This window comes from Letharia columbiana (assembly GCF_014066305.1).
Source record: "Letharia columbiana isolate WasteWater2 chromosome Unknown Sc0000008_s0, whole genome shotgun sequence".
NCBI classification, from domain to species: Eukaryota; Fungi; Ascomycota; class Lecanoromycetes; order Lecanorales; family Parmeliaceae; genus Letharia; species Letharia columbiana.
In genome coordinates this window covers 295706-313192 of record NW_023501044.1, presented here as the reverse complement: position 1 = coordinate 313192, position 17487 = coordinate 295706, and the positions used below count along the sequence as shown (strand labels likewise).

At 39.5% G+C, this 17487-nt stretch overlaps 4 protein-coding genes across 4 annotated transcripts; 1 reads left to right on the top strand and 3 right to left on the bottom strand.

Moving 5' to 3' along the window:
- Nucleotides 1–5603: 5603 nt before the first annotated feature.
- On the bottom strand, nucleotides 5604–7468 carry HO173_003429 (uncharacterized protein; the record flags this gene model as incomplete). The annotated part of the gene is made up of 3 exons (XM_037305356.1): nucleotides 5604–5897; nucleotides 5956–7318; nucleotides 7452–7468. The coding sequence occupies 3 exons, from the start codon at nucleotides 7466–7468 to the stop codon at nucleotides 5604–5606; spliced, it is 1674 nt and encodes a 557-aa protein (XP_037167764.1).
- Nucleotides 7469–7835: 367 nt separating this feature from the next.
- HO173_003428 (uncharacterized protein) lies at nucleotides 7836–9333 on the bottom strand (the record flags this gene model as incomplete). Its single annotated transcript, XM_037305355.1, has 4 exons — nucleotides 7836–9026; nucleotides 9079–9114; nucleotides 9169–9233; nucleotides 9294–9333. The coding sequence occupies 4 exons, from the start codon at nucleotides 9331–9333 to the stop codon at nucleotides 7836–7838; spliced, it is 1332 nt and encodes a 443-aa protein (XP_037167763.1).
- A 1500-nt stretch (nucleotides 9334–10833) lies between these two features.
- Nucleotides 10834–12439, bottom strand: HO173_003427 (uncharacterized protein; the record flags this gene model as incomplete). Its single annotated transcript, XM_037305354.1, has 2 exons — nucleotides 10834–12222; nucleotides 12287–12439. 2 exons carry the CDS (start codon nucleotides 12437–12439, stop codon nucleotides 10834–10836), a joined length of 1542 nt encoding a protein of 513 aa, XP_037167762.1.
- Nucleotides 12440–12898: 459 nt separating this feature from the next.
- HO173_003426 (uncharacterized protein) lies at nucleotides 12899–16835 on the top strand (the record flags this gene model as incomplete). Its single annotated transcript, XM_037305353.1, has 9 exons — nucleotides 12899–12971; nucleotides 13061–13126; nucleotides 13183–13237; nucleotides 13293–13438; nucleotides 13490–13611; nucleotides 15141–15317; nucleotides 15369–15513; nucleotides 15581–15736; nucleotides 15796–16835. The coding sequence occupies 9 exons, from the start codon at nucleotides 12899–12901 to the stop codon at nucleotides 16833–16835; spliced, it is 1980 nt and encodes a 659-aa protein (XP_037167761.1).
- Nucleotides 16836–17487: the final 652 nt, after the last annotated feature.

Genomic DNA, 17487 nt, shown 5'->3' with positions numbered 1-17487 from the left:
TCGATTAAATAATCATAGAATCGTATAAAGCTATCGCGGCGATATCGGGGCGAACTTTCTTTAAGAGTATAGTCTTATTAATTTATATACTATTATTAAAGTATATTAATTAGTATTAATAATATCTAGATATATAGTTACTACTATAATAAGACTTATTACTAGATATAATAGTCTTAATAATATCTAAGAAAGAAGAATATCTATATATAGAGAATACCTTTATATACTTATAACTAGATTGAATAAGTACTAGTAGTAGCGAGTGTTAAGTCGTTTTAATAGTTATAACTTTATTATTTAAATTAATCTTTATAGAAAGCTAATATTATAGCGATTTTTTTTTTTTTTTTTTTTTTTTTTTTTTTTTTATTTTAATATTTTTTTTTTTTTTTTTTTTTTTTTTTTTTTTTTTTTTTTATTTTTTTTTTTTTTTTTTTTTTTTTTTTTTTTTTTTTTTTTTTTTTTTTTTTTTTTTTTTTTTTTTTTTTTTTTTTTTTTTTTTTTTTTTTTTTTTTTAAAATTTTTTTTTTTTTTTTTTTTTTTTTTTTTTTTTTTTTTTTTTTTTTATTTTTTTTTTTTATTTAAAAAAATATATTTTAAAAATTTTGGGGTTTTTTTTTTTTTTATTTTTTTTTTAAAATTTTTTTTTTTTTTTTTTTTTTTTTTTTTTATTTTTTTTTTTTTTTTTTTTTTTTTTTTTTTTTTTAAAATTAAAAATTTTAAAAAAAAAAAATTTTAAAAATTTTTTTTTAAAAAAAATTAAAATTTAGATTAAATATTAATAGAGGCTATAATTTAATATAATTATTTCTACGAAGATCGATATTAAAAGTTCTAGATAGCGCTAAAATACTTAATACTCTTAATATTCTTAATACTTCTATATAGTTATATTTATTTAACGATAATACTTTATATAATTACGAATATACTTATTAGCTCGCTCGACGAAGTTATATAATTATATATTATCTTTCTTACGATCTTTTCTTATACTTATTATTATCTTTAAAATATATTATCTTTATAATATATCTCGATATTCGCTCTATTTACTTCTAAATCCTCTTTTAAATAAACTTATAATTTTAATAATATAGCTATTATCTTTCGACTTTCTTATAAATTCTTAATATATCTTTTTAAATAATATAACGTTTTATTTATAGTTAATAAGACTTAATTATATTAAGATTCGAAGAGTTATTATATTAGATTATTTTAACGATATTAAATAATATAAATATTACTTCTTAATACTTTAATACGTATATTAAAGCTTTATCTTCTATAATTATTATATTAAGTCTTTCTTATTTACACTTTTAAGCGAACTTTAAAAGCTTTAAAATAAGAATCTATATCTAATAAGAAGAAGAAATATAAGAAATATAAGAGTATATATCTTTTTCTAATAGCGATATTAATTAATTCTCTTCTTCTTTCTCTTAATAGTAACTTTCTTAGTCTTAGTAGTAAAGTTTTATATAAGCTTCTTATTAGAAGAATTTCGAAGGTTTATATATCTTATATCGATCTTAAATTCTTAAGCTTATTTAACGTTAGATTTTAGAGTAATATTAATTTTAGCGAGATTCTCGATATACTTCTTCTTTTTAATAGCGATCTCGACTTTCTAGATATAATAAGAACTCTTTTTATTATAAGAAAAATATTCTCTAGAATATAAACTCTATAGTATCTACGAAACGATATCGTATATTAGATTTAACGAAGATCTCGTTAGATTAACGCTATATACGCACTCTTCTCTATTGAGAATTTAAGATTATATTAATCTTATTACTTTAAATTACTCTTTTTTAATCTTCTATAATTTAGTTCTTATATCGTAAAGCGAATTAATAATGTATTTTTATTATAGCTTCTATAAGAGATAGATTTTTTAATAATTTTATAAACTCGAAAATTATTATATCTAAGTACTCGTAATATTATTATAAATAAGATTTCTTATTTAATAATAAGTATAAAAGAAGTCTTTTTACGACTATAGCGGTTTTTTTATATAGTATCTAGAATTATACTCTTAAGTATAGATATAATAATTAGAGAATATTCGAATCTAGACTTATCTATAATGTATAATATTAAGAGTTTTTTAGATATAGTAAAATCGTATTCTCTATTATAAGCTTATTTCTAAAGTTAATTAATAATTTAATAAGATATTTTAATAATTATAGTAATAATTTTAATAGTAATCTTAGTCTTAATTAAAGTAAGTACTTAAATTTAAGTTTTATTATTATAATTAATACTCTAAATATTAGATATATTAATAAAAATAATTAAGATAGAGAATAGTAAGAAGATTTCTATCTATTATACTATATAAACGAGATTTATATATTAAAAGTCTTTATACTCTCTCTCTATTTCTCTACGCTATAATTAATACTTTAATATTATCGCTATTATATATTCTATTAATATCGCTATTATATATATACTTCGTATATATATACTTCGTATATATATATATATAGTCGCTATTATATAGAGTATTAATACTTATTAAAATAAAGAATAATAATACTATTTATAAAATTTGAAAGTATATTAAGCACTTAGCTCTATCTAAACTCTTATCTTAATATATTTAAAACTTTTAATATCGACCTTCGTAGATTTCGACTTTTTACTTTATTTACGCTATTTTAAATTTTTTATAATATTTTTTTTTTTTTTTTTTTTTTTTTTTTTTTTTTTTTAAAAAAAATAAAAATAAAAAAATTATTTTTTTTTTTTTGTTTTTTATTATTATTTTTTTTTTTTTTTTTATTTTAAATTTTTTTTTTTTATTTATTTTTTAAAAAATTTTTTTTTTTTTTTTTTTTTTTTTTTTTATTTTTTTATTTAAAATTTTTTTTTTTTTTTTTAATATTAGTTTTTTTTCGATAACTCGAAAAAAATTAATAAGTTTTTTTATCTTATTTATTCGATTTTAAACTCTAGTAATATTAAACTTTATATCTAACGAATTTCGCTTATAAGAGAATATATATAAAAAAGAGTATTAAAATTCGAAATACGTAACTCTTAGCGATTACGTAATATAATTATATAATATATTTTAATATATTTATATAAGTTTAAACTTATAAATTAAATTTATAGAAAGTAATTAATTTTTAAATCTAATTTCGAGATTATATTCGACTCTCGAAGAGTAAAAATATTTTAATTTAAGATTTACTTAGAACTATAAGATTAAACTTTATAAACTTTAAATTATTAGAAAGCGTTAAATAGATTCGATAATTAATTAAAATAATAATAAAATTTTAATAGAATAAAGAGAAGTTATATTAATAATAAGTTTTTAAAAAGTTAATTAACTTTATATTAATCTAGATTTAATAATAATCTATTATAATATTTTTATTAATAATAATTATTTTTATAATTTATAGAATTTTTATTATTTTTATAACTTTTATAATTTTACGATTTTACGATTATTAAAATTTAAAATTTTAGAATTTTTTAGCGAGAGAGATTAATAGATTTAAATCGAGAATAATATAGAATAATTTCGAATTTTATTAAAATTATTACTACTCGACTATTTAAGCTTATATTAAAGAGTATTCTAAATAAAGTAAATAAGTTTTTAATTAATAATACTAAGACTTCTTATCTTTAAATACTTATAAGATTAAATTTAATAATTCTTTTCTTATTTAAAAGCCTAAACTACGCTTTATAATTAAAAAAGAAGATTAAAAAAAATTAATAGAAAAAAGAGAAGTTATATTAATAATAGGTTTATAAAGAATTAGTTAACTTTAAACTAATTTAGATTTAATTAATAAGAAGTTAATTTTAATATCTATTATAGTTTTTTTATATTAATTATATTTATTTTTATTTTTATAATTTATAGAATTTTTATAATTCTTACGATTTTTACGATTTTACGATTTTACGATTTTTTAGAAAAGAGAGATTTATAAATTCGAATCGAGAACGAAGCGAAATAGTTTCGAATTTTATTAAAATTATTATTACTCGACTATCTAAGCTTATATTAAAAATATTCTTAATAGAGTATATAAGTTTTTAATAAGCGATATTTAAATTTCTTATCTTAAAATATTTATAAGATTAAATTTAATAATTCTTTATTTATCTAAAAGTCTATATTATATTCTATAATCTAAATAAAAAATCTTAAAAATTTAATAGAAAATAGAAAGTTACTTTGAAATTAGATAATATATATCTATTTTTTAATTAGAGTTATAAATTATCGACTATCGAGTAAATTTAGTAAGCGAACTTTTAATGATAATATTTAAATTTCTTATTTTTAAATATTCTATAAGATTAAATTTGATAATTCTTTTTTTTTAAAAGTCTATATTACGTTCTATAATTTAAATAAAAAATCTTAAAAATTTTAATAGAAAATAAAAAAGTTATCTTAAAAATAAATAATATAAATCTATTTTTTAATTAAGGCTATCGAGCGAACTTTAATAAGCGATATAATATATTTTAAATTCTTTATCTTTAAATATTTAAAAGACTAAATTTAATAATTCTTTTTTTATTTGAAAATTCTTAAATTATATTTATAATTTAAAAAAAGAATTAAAAAAATTTAATAGAGATTAAAAATGTTATTCTAAAATTAAATAATATATATCTATTTTTAAATTAGAGCTATCGAGAACTTTAATAAGTAAACTTTAATAAGCGATATTTAAGATTCTTACTTTTTAATAATTATAAGATTAAATTTTAAAAATTTTACGTTATTAAAAAGCGTAATCTTCGCTCTATAAGTTAATAAAATAATCTTAAAATTTTAATAAAAGAAAAAAAAAGTTATTCTATTTATAAATAACGTATATATATTTTTTTAATAAGAAGTCTTAAAAGAGCTAGCGAGCTAAGTTAGTCGATTTAATTAAAAAGTATAATAATTCTAAATTTATAATTAAGATGCCCCTATAGCTCGTTAGTCTTCACCTCTAAAGTTATTCATATTCAAATGCTAACCCTCCCTAGAGGGGTAGAGCGTTGCACTTGTATTGTGACAATTCTATGCAAAGGCCGATAGTTCAAATCTGTAAATTTATCCTCTTCGTAAATTATCATCTTTCTTTGGCTAACTGATGTGAAGGTCTGGGGGCATAAAAATATCATTTTTGTTTTTTTTTCATCCTATTTTGCTTTCTGAGATTTCTGGATGACAGGTTCATGAAGGGGTCATTTTATTTGATTTACTTTTGTGGTTTAGGGTTCGGCTAAATTTGGTCTGCTACGGAGCCCCTTTTTCATTCACATTTTCGCATAGCAATCCCTTCATTGTTTAGTCAAACATAGCGATGATTTTGAATGTTGAACTGAACTGATCTGCGGTGCTTTGCATTTGCTTGCCTTGTCCCCCTACCCATGAACAACTTTCGACCCATCTGGGCGGAAATCCACTATCGCTGTTGGCTATGAGCGTTTGAGTTGAGATACGGCTCTGGAAGGGTCTAATTTCTTTGCAAGTTCACATATCAGAGCTTACGGTCTGTCTTCCAAAGTAAGGTTCTTTGGCTGGTATGTCGAACATTCATCTCTCATGGAAGTTCGTGCATACTCGCGTCTCCTCTCTGCCTCCGCTTTCGTTGTCTCGCGCTCCCCTTTCCCTCAATACACTTTGATAGATGAATCAAATGTCCTCTGTTGTCTCGTACAAATTTCGCGTACAGACCACCCGCTATGAGAACTGCTACAGCGCTTATTGCCGCCGGATACTGGAATTGTTCGGGACGAAAGAATGCGATTGTCGTTGCGTACGAGCAGAGCTCAAAGAAATTCTGAAAAGAAGCTTCAAGAGAGGAGAAGGATCCTCTTGAATCAGCGTCGACTCCCTAGAGAGATATGCCATCAGTATAGCCTTCAATTTTGGGCGATTACTGCGACCGATACCTCCTGGATGATGATTTGTACGCACAGATCAAATCCCCACAGTCCAACACGGCTCGCTATTACCCCGATTACCAACCCGAATGCGGCCACTGAAGGTGTACGCATGACCCAGAAGAAGCCAAATGCTCCCACGAGGCATGTGATCTGCCAATTGATGAACCACAGACCTCCTCGTAGCGGACCGACTCTGTTCATAGCTGTTGGCGCGAGCCATGTTGCAGAAAGCTCAACTGCAGTTGATAATGTTCTCAGAACGCCAATTTGCGCGGAGGAGAGACCTACGGAGAGGAGATATGTCACCATTTGGCCAGAAAAAGAGAGGACGGTGAAATAGAGGAGACAGAGCGCCATCGAAGGAAGGAAGACCGTGTGGCGGATGTAACTTGAGATAGCCTTGTAGAAAGACCGAGTTTGCGCCACACAAAATGTTCCAAGCCGCCATATTGAAGGCACTTCTGACACGGCGGACGAGATTCTATCGGTATTGTTCCCGACGGCAGAACGTGCCTGGAGTGCTGGTACCATGTAGTAGACCCTTGCGATAGCGAAGTATTCTATTAGCACGGATGAAGCATCCATGCCTAGGACAGCTGCGATCGCTATTGTTGTAGAGTATCCATCCACCAAAGCTATAGCGAGAGGACCGACGAGCTTGCACACTAGGTCGATGCGCCGCATTTGAGAGTTCAGGACTTCGAGCCCGCACTGAGAAGTCTCCGCTACCACAACGACCCAGTCTCGCTCGATCGCTATGGTGTTCATGATCGAGCCGAGCTTCTCCACACAAGCCAGAAGAACCAGCATAGCTATGAGCAAAGGTCTGAAGCCCGGAATGCCTAGGATATCGGTAGCTAGAGCCCAAAAGCCCAGGCATGATAATATTACAGCCCCTCGTTGACCAACAATTGAGATTCTTACAACCTTCAGACGATCTCGTTGATCGACGTATCGCCCAACCAACGGTGCAAAGCAAATGGCAGATGCAGCACGTACAAGAGCATATACTGACGATGGTAAAAGAGTACCTGGGAAGATACGTGCCAGAAACAGTACGGCACCAAATTCGAAAACCCGAGAATTCCATGTAGATAGGAAGTGGGAAACGTAAAGTCGACGATTGATATCCGACTGTTTCGGAATTTCGGGAAGGTTGATGACCTCGAAGCGGTGGATCTGGGAACGGCCACGGGGAAGAATCCGGGGCGTTGGGGAGGAGGTCTCTTGGACGCGAGAAGCCACCTGAGCCAGGAATGGAACTTCCTCTTCAGACGAGGGTTCACGATGGGACACAACCGCCATTCCAGAGACTTCTCTCTCGATAGGCGTGGAGATACTGCTTGTTGGATCTGTAGGGGACGACTGGCTTATTTGAGACACGAGAAATTTTAGATATTCGAAGGAACATAAAAAAACGGAACAGCGTATCAAAGGATGGAGAAGTGTTGCGTGTTATTGAAAGGCTGAAATTGGGCTGCGTGTTAATCGATGGTGCTCACTACCAGGCCTCAAGCATCCTCCATATAAATTCAATGGATGGGTTCATGGAGGTAGATTTGTTGGCACTGTTATACTGTGGAGCCTAGCAAAGATAGCCTTCAAGTTGCACAGGAGCTCAGGCCGGATGGGTGGGAAGGTGTAAGAGATTATTAATGGACTGGAATTCCATTTTCTAGTAATGCTAATTGTTGAATGGAAGTGTGGGAAGTTCGGCTATTCAGAGTGGATTTTCATGTACAAATTGATCATTCACTATTGATATGATGAGGTTCCTGGGTATCATCATGATATGAACAACGCAAAGATGGTATCTAGTCGTCAAATTCCCTCTCTCATTTCCACGTCCATGCCAATGACTAACACTGCCCCTATATTCATTACACTCAAAAGCGGTACTGCACTGGCTGCCTAGTCGGCTGATGCTCCAACGCTCCATCGTCCGCGCCTGGTCCGTAAATAGTCACATTGTTCGCTGACGCATCCTGCCGATTTGTATAGCTTGGCTGCTGCTTCTCTGGCGGCATATTCGGTGGAGGGAGACCGAAGCTTGGTGGAGCAACGGGCGCCTGAGCATCATTCGAGGAGCCTTGCGCTTGGTGTTGATCACCAAAGGGGTTCTGATCCTCCGATTGCGGTATTTGCTTTCGAGGTGGAGGGCCTGGTGGAGGCGTGAAAAGCCCGTCTCTGGATTCACTCGAAAAAGTCACAGGCGCAGCTGGCGTCTCGTATGGCCCCGTGGCTGTGGACAAGGGCGAAACACCCGTGGCACGCCTCGCTTGGAGCAATGCCCGTTGATGTTTTGACATAGTTGTTGCTAGCAGGTCGTTTGTCTCGATTAAAGTCAGGAGGGTGTCCTCATCCGGCGCTGGGTTATCCGAGTGGATATAGTCCTGCATAGAGCGTGTTGCTGATTGGCACCGCTCCACGAACTCCTTTATAAGCTCGTTTCCTGGGACTTCATTCGATGGTGTTGACTGGACGACTTGTGAAAGGAGCTTGGCGGAGGTTTTGGCTTCTTCGACCCTCTGTGCCAGTTCTGCTGGCGAAGGTAGACCTCGTGGTCTATGATTTCGGGCGAAGTAGTTCTGCTGATTTTGGGTTTTGGGGTTTCTAGGCGCCATCATGTTCTGTTGTACTGGCTGCTGTAATGCATGCTGGAAACCCGGGCCGCGTCTAGGCTCCCCTATACGCGCTGCTGAGCCCAATCGTTTGCCCATCTTCGCTTTCTCTTTCTTCCACATCTCCGTCAACAGAGCCAGTGTCTCATCGTTAGCCTTGTGTTCCTCGAAAGTATCCAAAGTCTCCCTCAAAATCTGCTGAACGCTCATATCCCTTCCATCTCGCAACAGCTCCTTCACCGTGCCGACGAACTTTTGATCGATATTTTTGGTGAAACTTTTTCCCGGATTGTCTGCCAGAATCCGTACCAGCATGATCGCATTGTATTGCACGTAGGCTCGCGGGTAATTCTCCTTGGAGAGAAACTTTCGTATCCGAAGGGCGGCTTCTGATGCGGCGCTTGGACTTGACTCTGCGGCTTCGACGATTACGGGTAGGTGCAGCACTTCTTCTCCCTTATTGCAGCGTTAGCAAGCGCACTGTTGCGTAAAGACTGCAAGGTCGTACCTGGTTATTTGGCCCTCCAGACTCGCAAAATAGTCTCTTGGAGATGTTAGCATGGCGAGAGCCTTCATTCACAATACTGACAAAACTGACTACACCTCTAGAAACACTGGCTTCCGGTGAGTCTCCGTCAGGGATCGCCTTTTCGGACTCCTGGCCTTGTTGCCGGTTAGCAGCTATTCTTGGCTCACACGAAAATCCTGGCAGTGTCAACCTACTCGGACGTCTGCCGATAGAGCTCAGAAAACGCTTGTGCATGTTGTAACAGGTTCTTGTTTCTTAGTGTGTGAGTATTTGCGTGCTGTATGTAAGCTGAAGCTCAGGGTTCAGCCTTACCAACGGCAGCGAGTCTTCTTGGCGCGTGTCTCTTGGCGGCAATGACTAGCGTATCCGCGGTCTTTCCGAAGTCTTCAATACACTGCGTCGAAAACCTATATATTGCAAGAGAAGAAGACCGAAAGGCGCCCGAGGCTGATGGTCAACAATGGGAAGAAGACGAAGTGTCTGTTAATGGGTGCTAAGAGCACAGCCTCATCTATATACTATTAGGGTCCGTTGCCTTCCACAATGCATTCGTCAGCGCGGACGTGTATCAATGAGATTGCCTAACTTCAAATGCTTAAATCCGTTCTATGATCAAAGATTTTCTCGCCTATGCGGAATTTCAATCCACCAAACCCTTACCATGGCTAGCAGGTCTGAGATTCATTGAACCCAAAGCTCGCTAACCGCACCCTGTAAGGCACTGCGAACCACCACGGCTCGTAGCCTGAATGCAGGCGCGTAAGATGCCAGAAAATGGGATGGTTGAAACGGTACACATCCCTGGATTATCAGCAAGAACAGCATCAGAGGAGTTCTTTCCGTTGTTTGAGGTTCTTCCGAAGATTCAATTCCGAACGACATATTCTTCCGGTCTCATATCCGAGATCGATACATAAAGAGAGAGTCCCAATGCCTCAGGTGTCGCTTTCCCTGGCAGCTTGCTTGCTGTTACTGATTTAGTATCGACATCTGTCTACACGCCCGGTACAGGCTTGAAGAAGTAGGTTCGCTTTTTCGGGAGTATACCACGGATCTAACAAGGAAATTGGAACCAATCAATCCTCGAATGGACTGCTGGTACTTTGATTGGTGTCAGTTTCTGCCTTTCAGCTTGGCAAAGCCTCTCTATTGTGGTTGGTCCAAACGTCAGTCGCCGCGATGCTGCACATCAGGTATCGCAGGGCTGAAAGACTGAAAGACTCAAACCTCGTGGAACACAACAACTATAAAAGGTGACAGGATCAGACCATGCCAGTGTCATACAGAGGTTTGGTTGCTTTGGTCTCTCCTCAACAGCTGATTTGCAACGACCGCACTCAGACGTGGCAGGATTGCCAAATCTTAAGATGGAAGTCGTAACGTCATACGAAGCCGATATTACATTTCCCCTTGATGGAGTGTTCGAGACGTTGAAGAGCAATGCTGGCTTACTGAACAACCATACAAACTTTACAAAAATACTGTCTACTCTCAACCCAAACCAAGAATCTCACCCAAGGATGTCAATGCCCGAGTTTTCTCCATCCGAGATATGAGCGCTGTTGTCATGTCGTGTCATTTGGTTGATCTAGAACACGTCTTTGTATTTGTCTAGTCTAGTATACAAACCAAAATTGATACTGACATCCTCGGCCTCAAAAAAAGCCCGAATACTCTGAACTGTCATTCGCTAAAATGCAGTTCACATCCCTAGCTATGCAGAAATGTCCAGAATCATGCCTCATCGTCTTCATCGTTGATTGGCTCCACAATCAGGTTACCACTTCTTTCCAATTTGCCCGCCACCGTGCCACCACCCTCGACATCGTACACAGTTCTAGGCATCGGGGACACGAGACGGAATTTGTAACTGTGCTTGTACCCTGTAGGTTTCATGGCCGCGGAGAGGTCTTCTTGCGCCCTGAGGACATCGTAGCATTCAACGAATGCGTAAAGCTCTTCCATCTCCGCGTTCTTGGTAAATTTGCGAATGACCCGCTCACCAGACGTTAGCCGTATGCTGACTCGGGTGGCATCCTCGACACCCGGACCTGGTTCTGCTAATATTGATTGCGCCCTCCATTGCTTCCATTGCTCTGCTTTTTGAACTTCTCGTTCTTCCGCATCCGCCTTTGCTCTTGCTTCCTGCTCAGCCCTAGTCTGTGCCGCTTCAGCTTCACGTCTCTGCCTTGCACGTTCTCGGTCTTGGGCTAAAGATCGCTCGTATGCGCTGTTCTGCTCTTCCCGTATGTTTCGTGTAGCTTGCTGCTCATTCCTTGCGGCTCGCACTCGGTCTAAAGTAGCAGAATGTTGAGCGATGGCTGTTCGCAACTTAGCAACAAATGCGGACGCTGGCTGGAGACCTGTGACTCGAGCGATAGTTGACATTGATGTTGATGAATCCTGGGGGGTATGTACAATTAATGCTGCGAAGGGGAACTTGCTACAATTGAGAGCATTTGATACTTGATAAGCCTCGGAGTCCTGGACATTCCCTGCCCACAGTATGATCTTATTCTGAGGATCCTTTACGTAATCAACCACATCTTGCGATAGCAGCGTTTCCCGCACAAATGTCGAGGTGTCGTCATGTTCTGGAGAAAAGAGCATAACCATCAGAAATCTTAAATCTTTCTTTGCCAAGTCGTATGCTTGAGCGTATCCACCCTCATGGAACGGCAATTCATGAGCACCGTATTCCTCTTCGAACTCTCTTGCAAATCGGGCTGCTGTATCCCTAGGGTTCAGTGGTCTTCGACCAGTCCGGGACCTCGCTGGAGTACTTCCGCCGGATATAGCTGGGAGAAGTCGTGGAAGGAATGGAAATAAGTATCGGAATAATGATAGTGATCCGGTGAGTAACCGAAAGATAAAATTGAATGGGGTGAAGAGAATGGAGAGCAGTAGTGGAGGTCGGTAATTCTTCTGACTTTCAGGTTGGGGTACTATCCGTGGTGCAGGCTCTCGAGGCGGAGACACCGGAGACCTTGGGAAAGACGAGGAGCCATTCAGCAAGGTTTCGCGCCTTATGGACTGCGGTGGAGGAGTGGAGGATGGCAAAGAAGCGCGAGCTTCGGCGACTGGGTCTGGGGCTTCGCCATCGAAGAATTTGGCGATAGCGATCTGATCAACTCATCAGCCTTAGCCCTTTACAGCTGTCTGTCGCACGATATAGAGTATGACGTACCTGAACGTTCCACTCGGATCTTCGCAGGAGGGGGACAGCAGCAGAAGGTTCCTGGTTCGTGACGGATGTGTAAGTTCCTAAGGCAAGCTGCTGGCTCTCATTGAGCTGCATGGGATCGAAATCTTGATTGGACATGGTAGCGTACAATGACATTAAGTTGCTATGTTGAAAGACAGAAGGTAGGTGGATATGGTGCTGATGTTGGCACCAGTTGGTGTTGGTGTTGAGTGATGCGAGGAAGCTGGGCAAGAGGATTGCTTGGTTTGGTCCGTGCACCGATGCGGGACATTCAGCTCCAGATTCATTTTCCAATTCCCCACGCTTTGTCCTTGACATTTGCTCATTGTAATAGCTCTTTACCCCCCTGTTGAAGCTGGGCTTCGAGCTTTTCATATCTGTCTATGTCCTCTTCGCCCATCATTTTTCATTTGCTTCCTATCAACTGCGCAATCTTACCAATCATATAATCAGCTTGGAGCCAGGTCTCACAGATCCACTGGGATGAGGTACATGACTTTTCTGAGATACTATTACTTGTTACTGACCGGGTTGACAGTGCTTTTATACGTCCTCACTCAGAATGCCTGAACAGTAGAGCACGCATACGGCAGAATGGCAACGTTGACAAAGGGCACGGTGGAGGATGCGCGGCGGCCTGAGTCATCTCCCAGACCCAAGGGGCGTGGTAAGAGTTGGAACCTACTCTACTCGAAATGCAAGCTGCAGTACGAGACTAGGCGGAAGACCTTGGCTAATTCAGATGCTGAGAAAAAGAGAATGCAAAAGACACGCTCTGTAGGAATGTGACGATATATGGCCACTGCCGCTATGAGGATAAAGGTGGCCGCTTCCCTGGATCAGGTTTATTAGAAATACACGACTGACGCAGCGTTAAGGATGTGCTTTCAATCATGATCCAGTCAAATCACAGCCTAACAGTCAAGTGGAAAGGTGCATGCCCGCGACTTCCTGTCTTTCATGGAATCACTCACTAGCTTTTGTATAGCATCAAGAAGCGCTTTAATATTGCTTCACCGAGCTTTACACCTTCGTCACTTGCTGTGAATGGCAACCATGCTACACCAAAGACCCTAGGTCTTTCCCCCAAAGCAGCCAATGCTGCACCTTTCAAACCCAGAACCCTTACCCCAGGTAACATCGTACTCATGTCCTAGCAAAGACATCCATGCTGAGCAGTTGTAGCTCCCAGCGTTGCTTCCTCATCTGTCTCCTCTACGACTGCATCATTGAAACAGTATAATCCTAATGCGCCTGATTGGATAGCGCCGGACGCCCAGGAGTTCCTTCCTCAAGCATACAACTCGGTAAGCAATGATTATTTGGGTCCTCTTTTTCATGTTCCTTTCTCTTCAATCACTCCCATACCGCCACGGCCATGGATGGAAACCCAGACAGAGGCATCAACGAGAGCGATAGGATTCGAAACCTTCACAATGGTACTAAGCGCAGAAGCGGCAACAAGAACAGCTCTTCTGGAGACGTTCGTAGATCCGAGTATGATCCCTTCTTGCATTCACCAAGTCAGCGTCGCTCCCCAGATGGTTTCCCAAGGCTCTCAGGCAACGATCAAAAACGCGGGCCACCCTCTGACCTTGCTCTCGGTTTCTGGAGTCAGGGAGTCGCAAACTGGAGAGCGCTCCAGACCCGTTCAAATGGCAGTAAAAAAAATAGCAATTCGACCGCTCTCATAAAAGAGCCTAGCAATCCTCCTACGGCCAGAGATACCGCCGGGTTCGCACCGACCCACTCGAGAGATCAGTTACATCGCTCTGGAGTTCAGTCTTTCGTGGAGTCCGACGCCATTTCTGCGCCCCCATCTGGAGTGGATCATCTAGCTCGACCAGTGCCAGATTCTCCCGTCGCCGTGTTTGACGAGATTCCCGAATACAAACATGAGCCACTCCGTCCTTCGCCAGGGAAGTTCATGGGGACTGCGGCTCCTGACGTTGGAGCGAGTGACCAACCGTCAGAACTTAAAGCCCAGACGCTTCCCAGTATCATTTCGGCAAGGGGATCGAAGTCTCCCACAAAGTCTTGTGGCGGCAAGGAATATGATGCATCAAAGGGCGCTGACGCTATGTCATTGCACGCGGGACGTTCAGGCAGTACAGTCATGTCCCATGTGGAGATTGAGGATGGAGAAACCAAGCATGCCATACTCACGGACCCAGCGCTTAGTACCAGCGTTTACTCTAGTCGAGGCTGGGGCTCAGGACTGTCTCTCCAAAAGCAACCGTTTACACCGCCAAAGCCATCTCAAGTACCCAAACACGACGAATCGTCCAGCGCTAAGGCTACCCCACACTTCCCCGAGCCTCAGTCCGTTACACCCATCACTCCCACAAGGAATCCCAGGATTCGGCATCCGAAGTCACTCAGCGCAGAGGCTGCAGCATTCCACCCTAGGCTGCCCTCAAGGTCACCCACTACACCGACGAGGTCTTATGGCAATGGCGATGGAAAGTCAGTCAGCTTTGGAAATGGGCATCCCAACACTGGCTATGTATCAGTCATGCCGAACACGCGGTTCGGGCAACGAAGCCTCTGGCCTCCCAGACAAACTAGTTCAGGAACGCCATCCGTCCCAGTTGAATCAAGTGCCTTCCAAGATTCGGGAGGAGGATCCCAATCGTTTAGCGACCCTCATTACCCGGAGCCACAACAGCACACTCCGGGAGGGCAAGGACAGTATTTCGATATCCCAGTACTAATGACGTCCCAAATGCCAACCCAATCTTGCCATTCTCTCGGCCCAAACATACCTCCTTTTCCTTCTTCAATCCATTCTTGTAACAACAATATGATTCATTACAATGCTCAGGTTTATGGACAGGGCGAACAAAACGCTGAATACTCCCAATCCAATCACTTCGACTCTTACCCCCCTTCTCAAGTTGCAAATGCTGTTCCAAATGCCGCCGATCTTCACCAGAACGGAAACATGTATACCCAAGATACAAATGGCTATGGTCCAAGATACTATTCCAATCATACAGACCCCTCACACCAGGTATTTTTCTGCCCGCTTCGCATAGACTATGCAGGGCTCACAAAGACTTAGCTCAACCAAAATCTCTACACTCCCTTGGAACCTCATCGAGAACCCTCGAAACCCAATCAGAGAACTGCGAAAGAACTGTTCATCCCAGAAGATCTAAGGCTGAAGCTTCACGCCAGGACTGAAGCGACTTTGAGGGTTTTTGCTGGTAGGCTCTTTGATACCGGACTTCGTATCTATTGTAGTGTGGAAGATAGCTTATCTAGATATTTCAGTTTCGAACACGCCCACCGTTGAACACTACCACACCCTTACGCCGTTGACAAGCGTCAATCAACAACAAAGTCAGACATTGCGTGGATACTCTAGCACCATCTATAAAGCCGTATCTGCTAAGGACGGCAGAACTTACTGCCTAAGGCGCATACATGGTCGGTACCTGGCCACTGAGCAGGACAAATGTTTGGCCGCTGATACCTATACAACCTAGATTTTCGAGCCACGAACCTCAATGAGAACGCCATCTTCGCGGTCCGCCAAAAGTGGGCAGCTGTTAGAAATAGCAACGTCGTATCGCTCCATTTTGCCTTCACAACCACAAACTTTGACAGTAGCTCCCTAGTCATTGTTTCGGACTATCATCCTGATTCAAAAACGGTTGCTGAAAAGCACTTCAACCAGACTCCTAGCCGCCCTAACCGCAATGCTCCTCCTCTCATCTCCGAACAAACTCTGTGGAGCTACATCGTCCAGATTACCAACGCTCTCAAAGCTGTTCACTCTGCACAACTGGCTGTTCGAGTCATCGAACCAAGTAAAGTGATTGTGACCGACGAAAACCGCATTCGCCTCAACGGCTGTGCATTGGAGGACTTGCTGGTTAGTGAAATACACGATATTGCTGACCTACAGCGACTGGATTTTCACAAATTTGGCAACTTCATCCTAGCGGTGGGTACAAATAACATGTCCAATTCTTCCTCTAGGGCACGAGCGCCCGATGTCTTTGCACAGAATTACTCCAAAACTAGCCCTCAGCTCAAAATCGTTGTTGAATGGCTTCTGGACCATGACAGACCGGAAAATCATGAGGGGATCGACGTTCTGATCAAGTTGATCAGCTCTAATGCTATCGATACTTTCGACAAGTCGCTTCATTCTAATGATCACCTATACTTCTCCCTTAACAAGGAGATCGAGAATTCTCGCCTTGTGCGCCTAATGACGAAACTCAGCTGCTTGAATGAGCGACCTGAGTATGAAAATGATCGGACATATACCACACAAGGGTCTCGCGCAGTGCTGGGCCTGTTCCGCGACTACGTCTTTCATCAGGTCGATGCCCAAGCAAATCCTGTAGTGGATCTAGGTCACATCCTGTCTTGCCTGAACAAGCTAGATGCAGGCATTGAGGAGCGGATTGCTTTGACATCAAGGGATGAGCAGTCCGTGATCGTGGTTTCGTACAAGGAGTTGAAAGGGGCTCTAGAGGGCACATGGCAGGAGCTAGTAAGGCGATCGACAGGATAGAGAAAGGAATGAGGCCAAGAAATCAGCTGTGTGCCTGTATTGGATCACATGCCCTGTTGGATGTAAACAGAGCTGGTGATGGCGTACTGGGAAAACGCCGTATGATAGGTTCATGAGCTGGCTAAGATGAGTGTATGATACTCTTTGCGGCTCGAAAGATGGAGGTTCATCGAAAATAGATAGAACAGAACATTCAAAGGAATCCATACTTAACATCGTACAGGGAGCCAAACTAGCTGCTCTCCAAAAGTCCTCTCATTCCGCGTCCTGATTGCTTCTTTTGGTTCGCTGCCAGTAGCTTTGATACTTACTATTTGCAGTCCTGTGCTCAACCCCACAGCTTTCGCAAGCTCACTGGTCTTGCCAGCTCAGGTATTGTGATCCTCCAATAGATAGCGAAATCACAACTGCAATCTCGAAAATTTTCGTAGAAAGCCAGAATATATGTAGGAAATGAGTCAGTGGTCACTGCTAGGAACGGCGGGCATGTTCTTGTGCAACTACTTAGGCAGAGACTCTTGTTGACCGGAGAGGATGAGGGTAAGCAGCCATTATCGCTGTCGTGTTCCAGCACCATGACCATGTCCTTGTGCATGACTGAGGTGTGTAGAGCCTGGTATGGACAGCGCGTAGGGTATGCGGCCTCTCGTAG